Raw genomic sequence first — 8,983 nt, 5'->3', positions numbered from 1 at the left:
TGCCATGCTCTGTTACATGAGGAAGAAACAGCAACATCAGTAATTTTACTCAATTCCCAGATTATCATTAAGTTTTTTGGCAGCTTTAACACAGAGTTGGAACATTTGTCTTTAGATTTACAATGTCAGCTTCACCGAGCAAAAAACACAGCGGGGACAAAAACATCGAGAGCGAGTTTAATGACGTTTTTGTATATATGGTTAGGCGCGTGCGGGAAGTAGTATGTGATTTTGTTTGGACTTAGTAGATTACCTGCAGTATGTATAGCGAAGAGTTGAGAAAACATCACGCGATCACGGCAAGTATTAGTTTGGGGAAATAATGTCGTACTAAAATTACTGTATCTTTTAAGGTGAACTTTTTAAATAAACGTATACAAAAATGCCAGATACACGTGTGCTCACGGATTCTCTAAAACAAAACATCAACAAGATCGAATGCACTCCGGAAATGCAAACCTTAATATATGATGCTGTTCTAAATCCAAACAAATTAAATGAACATGCCTGGGTAAAATTGGTTGAATCTGTAACAATAAAAGCAACCCAAAACTTGAGTCATGGCCGTGCAGCTGCCAAAATATGTAATGACATTGCTCAAACTGAACAGCGATTGGCTGAAACTACTGGAAAGGAAAAGGTATTTCGAAAAACTTTGTTAAACCAACTTCAAAGCGTGTACACTCGACATAAGGAAAACCAGTATAGGAATGTTGACACTTGGGTGGGTTTTGTCAATTTTCTCTGCTCTGTGTTTGATGTTTTACAAATCAACAATATGCCGCTAATGGTTTTAATATCACCAGTGTATGAGGTGCTGAATATCTTAACTGAAGAACGTTTTATTGAAAAGGAAATTGCAATACAGTGTCTTGTAACTCAGCTACAGTTCATAGGGGAAGAAATAGAAAAACACAACAAAGCAAAAATGAAGGACCTTGTAAAACAACTTAACAAAATGTTTTTAAGCGATAAAACTTCACAGTTGTCCCGTCTTATGCTGCTTGAAATCATTGAATTACAATGTGGTGGATGGAAGCTATCACGTGATGCTTATGCTTATTATTATGAAGAGGTGGTAAAGACTTAACTACATTAAAAGTATATATATTTATATATATATATCTGCAACTGCAATAACCGTTTCTAATTTGTTTTCATTTTGATGCTTTTGTTGAGCATGATAAATTTAACAACAAATATTAATGGCTTATTGACTTCTACTTTCTACACACACTTTTATTTTCCGTCAAATTTTTTAAATAAATAAACAAAAGTTTTTGTCCGAATGAAATGTTTAAAGTGTTAATACTAAATTGTCACATGCTGATACATACTTTATGGGTTTCTACTCTTCTTGTCCATTATGTGAGTATGTGTCGCTGCATTTTTCCTTAAAGATGTTTGCCTTTGATACTTACTTATGGTTTATGTTTCTTATCCATTATGTAAGTATGGGTCTCTGAATTTGTTTTTAAAGTTGTTTTTCTTTGTTATTTACTATATAACTTGGTATATGTGTTCAATCTACTGGGTTGGTGCATTACAGTGGGAAACATTACACATACCCTATATATATATCAAGTTTAACTAAAATAGGTTTTCTATTTTAATCTATGGGGATCACTATGGAAACTGGGAAGGAAGAAGAAGAATTTGCAGAAAGGAAAAATTCTGTTTTTGCACAACTGGATAAAATTAGGAATAATTTATCGTCCAATCTTGATATTGAAAAAGCTGTAAAACGAAAGAAACCTTCTGCTGCATCTGTGGGCACTGTGGCAGCAAATACATTACCGAATTACAAAAAACAACCAGAGAAATGGACCAAGTACGATTTAAAAGAAACAAATGTATCCAGCGACCGGCAAAATACTTTGGCGGGGTTTTCGTTTCTGCATGATTTAAAGAAGCGAGCCAAAACTGAGGACAATTCCACAGTTGATAACTCAGCAGAGCCAATGAGCATCGAAACTGTTGAGGACAATGGGATAAAGTTTAAAAAGCCAATGCAGCCCAAAGGAAGAAGACATGGTGAAGCCATGAAAACGGACTGTGCTGAAAGCAGCAAAGTGGAGCTGGATCATTTAGAAGAAAATGTTTCGGCGGAGGAATACCAAGCAGCTATTCTAGCAAAATGGGAAGATAAAAATAAAACTGACTCCACAATTTTAGAATCTGGGTCTGCAGTTTTTAAAAATCCGCAAAAATCGAATCGTAAAGGGAAAAATATTAGAGCCAGGGTGAGACGTGCTTCTGATAGCGACTGAATTTAAAAGTATTAACACTATTTCTGTGTTAATTTAGCACTTAATAACAGTTGGTGCTAACTCGAATTAATAGCGGTAAATTGTGAAAATTGCTTCCATGCTGTTTCATTTTTGGTTTGTATAAACTGTAAAGTAGTATTGCCTAAAATTTTAATACTTAAGGTATTCTATCAGTGAAAATTCTTTTGCTGCAAGTTTTGTTCAATTGCGTAATGATAATAATTTGATTTTTTAATTCTCTTTCTCGTTTGAAACCTTTGATTGTATTGTATCACTGTGAATTCTGTTTAACCAACAGGGTTGACATGCTCATTTCCTCACCAATTATGTATTGCAAAAGCATAACGTGGATGTGGACTTGATAGCATGGTTAATCCACATTCTGACAAAAAAAATAATAATTCTAATCATTTGTAATATCAGTTCATATTCAAGTGTTTTATTCTGCATTCAAGAAAGCTTATAGAGCAGAACGATATATTTCACACCCTTTGTGGAATTTTTGAAATAGTGTATGCAATTTACCATTATACCAGAAATTACACAAAGCAACTGACGGAAATATATATCTCAAAATAATAAATTTACCTAAGCAGAAGCTTTTCTTACACCAAATTGGCTTTATTTTATCTTTAATTTGCATAGCTTTTATCCTCCCCACTTATCTGGCATAAGTTTACAAAACATGGACATCCTTGAAATGCTAGATATGGGAAACTTTCCTCCTTCAGATGATGAGGGAACAGACAAGATAAATGTTGACAATGATTTTGGTTGGTAGTATTAATACATTTAAAAGATTATGCATGCTAAAAGTTAATTTAATTTAAAAATAATGCATGTTATTTAAAGTCATTAAATAGTGACAATATGAATATTTAGAAAATGTTAATAATTTATGCCAGTTAACTATTCTTCTTCTTACATAAATTTAAAATGTTAAGTTTCGACATTGTTGCCAAATGATGAAGTTAATGGAGATTCTATTGTACTTGAAGATGCAAATTCTTTACCTGCAGAACCAGATCAGGTAAGTTAAAAGTATGCCAATCATTTGGTAATTTGTAAACGTCTCTTTTGGCAGCTTATACGGGTATTTGAATATGAGGTAAAATTGGGTACCATAATACATTACAAGAAAAGCTGTTTTGGATATAGGAATTTAGGTCTAATATATACAAGGTGCGTTAACAATTTGATGATTTTAACTTGATCTATTCTTTCGTGCATAAAATTTAGTTATAAAGTTGCTTCTGGATTTTTAGAAAGATGAGCATTTAGTTGTCAATTCCACCTCTGAAACAACAGTGAGTCCGGTAAGATACATCACGAAAAGAACATTGAAAGTGAGTTCTATTTAAGAATAAAAGAATTATTACCTAATATGTGGTAACTCATAAGTGGGCACAGAGGTAAAAAAGAGAACATACCTTTTATACGACTGTCCTTGCCTCACCATATGAGGAAAAATAAGAGGCATTTATTAATACTGTTACTTTTATTATTTTATAAAAAAATTGTGTTTTTTAAAGTACCAATGTCCCATTTCGTCTTTGGAACCTTTACCCGAAGATTGGATGATGGTTTCACATAAAAGTGGTATTCCTGTGTACCTTAATAAGAAAACCAAAGTTGTAACGCTGTCCCGTCCTTACGTAGTCGCTGCTGGCAATGTGAAGGTATGTGGAAACGTATATATTAACTGCATCAATAGGTAGTTATTTTTGGCTTTTTTACAGATATGTTTATGCAAACTATAGTTTATGTATGTGTAGTATATGTATTTACAAACTATAATTCATATATGTGTGATATATTTTTGTTCAAACTTTAATACTGTTTTGTTTTTAAAGACATTATACTGTGCAATATGATTTTACCATTTATTTTGACAGAAACACAATATTCCCATCAGTAGTATTCCATGTCTTGATTATTTGAAAACTGTGGATAGATTCAACCAAGTAAAGACATCCAATGAAAGTAGGGTATTTATTTGAATATATATTATTTATGCAAAATGAAATATTTGGTATAAAAATACTCTACGTGCTGTCACTGCCGTGGAAAAGTGGTTAACACACCTGCTAGCCCAGAATTTTCAGGTTTGGGGCTTGTTAATGCTGTATCCGTGTGTGTTTGTGACCTTGTAAGAAGACACGTGGTGTGTGAAATAGACCACAAGTGTCATAGGGACTGTCGTTGCCAAACCAAGCGAGAATAGATAACTTACATTCATTTGTCCAGCCACATTTGCAATATTACAATTATAGATTTTATAGTACTGCTGACATTTACAGTAAAGCTATTATAGGCACCTCATCTGAAATCAAAATTGGTCAAATTAATGAAGATCAGGCTTGCACTGAAAACAACACAGCTCAAAATGCCAGTGCTGTCCCTGCACCAAATATTGAAGTTGGAAACACTGCTCCAGTTTTAATTAAAACACCAACAACAGAACACATAGGTTTGAAAAAAATCTCTTTTTTACTCTTTAGGTATAAATTTAGAACATAAAAGTGCTGGTCCTGTAAATCATTATGTTTGGTGAATATATAAATTACAAATACCCATTATGTTTTAAAAGTAGCTTATGCAATTTATCTACATTATCAGGCATACATAAAAAAAATATAAAGACATCAAAAAAACAATCACTCACAAAGTTAATTTGTGGTAACTCGAAACTTCATTCATTCATTCATACACTTCTTTAGATGACACAGAATTGGAAGAATATCTAAACAAGCGTTTTGTGTTTGAAACAACACAAATCCCTCATTTTGAGAAGTGGGCAGATAAGAGGAAGTTTGTGAAAAAACAAAAAGAAGCAATAGAGAATGAAGGAGCTCCTAAAAAGGTAAACTTTTCAAATAATTATTTAACCTTCATGGGTTAAAATTTTAAAGTTATATTAAAAGTTATTATCTTAAAAAAAAAACAAGTTATTATCTTACAATTATGATTACCCAAAACCTGTTATTATCCTAAAACAACATCTAATTTTAAACTTAAAATGTTTAGAAACATAGAATCTGGTGTACATTTATGTCATCATGTAAAGGCATCACAATTGATATGTAGAAAAGAGATAACTTAATATATGTATATTATTCCACAGTTGGGGCCAGCTAAGGTTATAACACTAAGCATACCAAGGGATGGAGATTCAGATAAACCACACAGTAAGTTCAACTATTGTTGTATATTATAAATACATACCAGAATGTTTTCCACCGATTTAATGTAGTTTACATAGCTTTTATCTTGTTACATAGTTTTATTTATGAAAAATAAGAATTATGTACATTTTATACAGAACTTACATTTTCTACAAGCGTGAAGCCAATGATATGCATTCTACATGAATATGCACAAAGTGTATTGCGTACCAAACCACATTATATATTTGCAACTAATGGTAAGTATACTCATTACTTACTGTTTTAGGAGAAAAAAAAAGCAAAAAGATACACAATATACTGGGTCTACGTAAGGGAGGTTATAATATAAATTTTATTTCACAGAGGATGCAAGTGACCCATTCCAAGCTACGATCGTTCTGAATGAAAAAAACTACGGAACTGCCTCAGGAATTAATAAGAAAAGTGCTAAAAACAAAGCAGCTCTACTTACAATGGAAATGCTAGTGCCTGGGTTTAAAGTAAGTTGTTCATGTTGCTTATATTAAAATACATCACATCTTTGGTCATTTCTAAGTTGTTTATGTTCTATGTTGTGCTACTACCCACCGGACCACTGCGCCTTGTAAACTCTTTTGACTCCTTTCAATTTGAAAATTAAACCTAAATTAAGGTCACGTCATTAACCACATTAGTGTCAAGTGTTCTCGAGTATTAAACCCAGTGTCTTAAGTCAAACAAATTCTTTAAACTTGTCCTAAAATAGTAAAGTTAAAAGTACCACTATAAAACTTGCTTAATATACTTAAGCATTCTTTTTTTTAATAAAATGTCTTGGATCAATTAAATAACACTATAAAACTTGCTCTTTAAGTCTATATACATAGGCAAGTGTGCCAAAACTACAGCATTTTCTTAACTCATCGCTTTAAAACATAAACCGAATAATCTCTATCTTCAGGAACAAGTTGAGTCTTTATCAAACGATCAGTCCTTGGAATATTTTGATGAAGTTTCCATCACCGACCCACGAGTTCATGAACTTTGTGTCCACGCTGGTAACTTTCTTCCACATCAACTTCTTACTGAGTGTTTGAAACGGTTCGTGTTTTAACATCTGCAACATTAGACTAATGCTATGATTACGAGCATAACAGCATTTGCTCTAACCCAGTGGCCACAAATGGGTTGTACAATTTGTCAGCCATACAAAAAAAATCAATCTTAAAGTTATATACGTAGTAACTCGTAAGCTGGCACGAGGTTTTTGTCTTTCTCAGTGTAACCATACAATATTTTATTCTATCATTCTTGTAATTGTGGTTAGTTAGTTGTGCTTCATTTGTTTATTTTATTTCATTCAATAATATTGCTTTCAGGAATCAAGGTATAGCTGACACTGCTGTTCAGTTTGATGTTCAAGTTGGCAAATCGAAAATGATTGAATACAAGATGACTTGTGGCAAGCATGTTGTTACAGTAAGTGTTGTAAGCAAACTAGAAACTATATAACAAATAATATTGAATATATTTCAATTATTTTGTCTTAAAGTGGATTTTATATATGTATGTCCAATTTTTTTAGATTTGTTCTATTTTAAAATCTGCCGTATTTGACTTTTTACATCACCGAAAAAAAAAAATTAAAGCGAAACATTTAAAATAAAGGCAATCCTATTATACATATGGGCTGTAATATTTATTTTAAAACTGTTTAGAAAATCCATTTATGGGTCTGTTGGTGTTATATATTTATCTGTATAAATTTGTTTTAAAAGAAAAATCAACCAACCAGTGTGTTTTTCCGTAAGGTTGGTAGCCTATTGTAGTTTACTCATAATAAATATAAAGCATTATTACAGGGTACAGCAAAGAATAAAAAGGTCGGAAAACAACTGGCCTCACAGCAGATATTGAAACTTCTGCATCCAAATGTAAGTATGGCCAACATTTCAAAATAAAATCCTAAAATTATTGGGTTTTTATATAAACCATTCTAAATCTTGAAATAAAAAGTATAGAAAGTTAGTTAGATGCGATAGATGGTGTATGTTTTCTATTTTACAATGGTTATGTCTTTCACTATGGCATGCTATGGATCTAAGTCAAAGTCCAGGCTTTGCCATTAAATGATCATGCTTACAGGCTTTTGCACATACCCATAATTTGGCATGTTACAAATTCTAATATCTAATTTCCAGATGCAAACTTGGGGTGAATTAATCCACGCTTATGGAACATCAGTAGCAGAGAAACGGGCACGGAAGAAAAATATTGAACAAGAAATATTTGAACTCAAACAAAGACGGAATTTAGATTCTAGCCAGAAATCTTCAAATAAAGATGAAGGTAGAAAGATATTTTATATTGGCTTTTTTATTTATGAAAATAAATAAATTATTGCGAGTAATTGCCAATTCAATTGTGGAGTGAAGAACGACGGGACACATTTAGCACATAATATCCAAACTACCTGATCGTGTTTTAAACAATTAGCAATGGTCTATAACTCTATATGAAAGTCGTGAGGATATGGTTTTATACTTTTTTAAATGTTCTTTGTTTACTACCAAATTGGACAAGAAAATAGAATGAAAATGTGTCTTCTCTCACCCTACTATATTAGTAAAGTTTAGGAAAATTGTAAATGGTTGATACATGTTTTTTTGGTTATAAAGACATGTAACATAGCTGGCACGTTCCTATTTCCCCAGAAGCAGACGGCGATTCTCAGGAAAAGAAAAACGCACTCGCACCAAATCCCGAACTGCTCAATAAACTTCGAGATATGATGATGGCACTGGAGCAAGAGTCGAGCTCAAAAAAACGGCCTGGAGAGCCAGATACTGACCAACCAAGTAAAAAAAGAAACAAACTTCTATTGATTGATGTCTAATAGGAAACTTGCAAAATACGCCAGCAATGTTCGTATGGATGAAATGTCATTTTAGATGCGTGCATTATTTTTGTAATCGTGTCTGAGTGTTCCGTATCGTTTAAACAATCAAATTGCAATAAACAACTCAAAATGCAACGTGTCGCATGTTTATTTTCGTTTTTTTGGGAACCATGATTAACTGGACCACTCAAGAGGTATATGATAGGTGTTGTACTCCGCACCATGTGTAGTGGCTTTATGCAGCTTTTATTGCTGCCGAGGTACTATTGTGTGCAAGAACCGTAAGCACTGGAAATAATCAGTTACGTGTATAAGTGCGAAAATCGCTGGCAACGTTTACGACTGAATTATTATTATCACGATGGGTATCTGACAGAAGCATATGACGCCATTGCTCATTAAATAGTCTTTGTTTACTACCAAATGGGATCATGTCCCATCTTACCCCAACCTGCAACAAATAGCATCGTACCCGATGCCCAAATAAAGGCGGTCATTGAAATAGTGTCTTCGAGAGGTTTTCGGTGGAGAATTTTTGGGGAGGATAAAACTCCGTAGAGCAAAAAATGCACCGGAAACACGTTAAATTCCAATGCAGTTGCAATCAGCGTTTATTGCCTTCCCCGCCTCTTGTGTTAACCCGCCGTTCTCAAAAGTCGTCCTTACAA

At 33.1% G+C, this 8,983-nt stretch overlaps 3 protein-coding genes and 1 non-coding gene across 6 annotated transcripts; all 4 read left to right on the top strand.

The window, feature by feature from the left end:
- Positions 1-195: 195 nt before the first annotated feature.
- LOC100176357 (MIF4G domain-containing protein-like) lies at positions 196-1,561 on the top strand. Its single transcript, XM_004226022.4, has 2 exons — positions 196-299; positions 354-1,561. The coding sequence occupies exon 2, from the start codon at positions 383-385 to the stop codon at positions 1,088-1,090; it is 708 nt and encodes a 235-aa protein (XP_004226070.2). The 5' UTR covers positions 196-299; positions 354-382; the 3' UTR covers positions 1,091-1,561.
- A 67-nt stretch (positions 1,562-1,628) lies between these two features.
- On the top strand, positions 1,629-2,270 carry LOC101242277 (protein TSSC4-like). The gene has a single exon (XM_009860469.1). It carries the CDS (start codon positions 1,629-1,631, stop codon positions 2,268-2,270), a length of 642 nt encoding a protein of 213 aa, XP_009858771.1.
- Positions 2,271-2,579: 309 nt separating this feature from the next.
- On the top strand, positions 2,580-2,634 carry mir4087 (microRNA 4087). The gene has a single exon (NR_034482.1). It is a non-coding gene; the product is annotated as a microRNA 4087 (primary transcript).
- Positions 2,635-2,871: 237 nt separating this feature from the next.
- Positions 2,872-8,454, top strand: LOC100181045 (microprocessor complex subunit DGCR8). Of its 3 annotated transcripts, none has more exons than XM_026834605.1 (15): positions 2,872-3,043; positions 3,215-3,300; positions 3,536-3,616; positions 3,803-3,949; positions 4,166-4,253; positions 4,585-4,740; positions 4,991-5,133; positions 5,395-5,458; positions 5,593-5,694; positions 5,801-5,937; positions 6,378-6,517; positions 6,796-6,895; positions 7,279-7,350; positions 7,618-7,765; positions 8,137-8,454. In XM_026834605.1, the coding sequence occupies exons 1-15, from the start codon at positions 2,956-2,958 to the stop codon at positions 8,310-8,312; spliced, it is 1,728 nt and encodes a 575-aa protein (XP_026690406.1). In that variant the 5' UTR covers positions 2,872-2,955; the 3' UTR covers positions 8,313-8,454. The 3 variants fall into 3 exon arrangements, with proteins under 3 accessions (XP_026690406.1, XP_026690405.1, XP_002127325.1); XM_026834604.1 differs by having other exon boundaries at positions 8,134-8,454; XM_002127289.4 differs by having other exon boundaries at positions 2,873-3,043; positions 8,131-8,454.
- Positions 8,455-8,983: the final 529 nt, after the last annotated feature.

Source organism: Ciona intestinalis, chromosome 5, assembly GCF_000224145.3.
Source record: "Ciona intestinalis chromosome 5, KH, whole genome shotgun sequence".
Classification (NCBI taxonomy): domain Eukaryota; kingdom Metazoa; phylum Chordata; class Ascidiacea; order Phlebobranchia; family Cionidae; genus Ciona; species Ciona intestinalis.
The sequence above is the reverse complement of the archived record's forward strand: the minus strand, read 5'-3'. Positions and strand labels throughout refer to the sequence as shown.

Bases quoted from the DNA above. Each gene is read 5' to 3' on its own strand.
- LOC100176357 (XM_004226022.4), top strand. From the start codon at position 383: ATGCCAGATACACGTGTGCTCACGGATTCTCTAAAACAAAACATCAAC.
- LOC101242277 (XM_009860469.1), top strand. From the start codon at position 1,629: ATGGAAACTGGGAAGGAAGAAGAAGAATTTGCAGAAAGGAAAAATTCT.
- LOC100181045 (XM_002127289.4), top strand. From the start codon at position 2,956: ATGGACATCCTTGAAATGCTAGATATGGGAAACTTTCCTCCTTCAGAT. The intron at 6,896-7,278 runs GTAAGTGTTGTA...GCATTATTACAG, and splicing joins GTGGCAAGCATGTTGTTACA to GGTACAGCAAAGAATAAAAA. The intron at 7,766-8,130 runs GTAGAAAGATAT...CTATTTCCCCAG, and splicing joins ATCTTCAAATAAAGATGAAG to AAGCAGACGGCGATTCTCAG.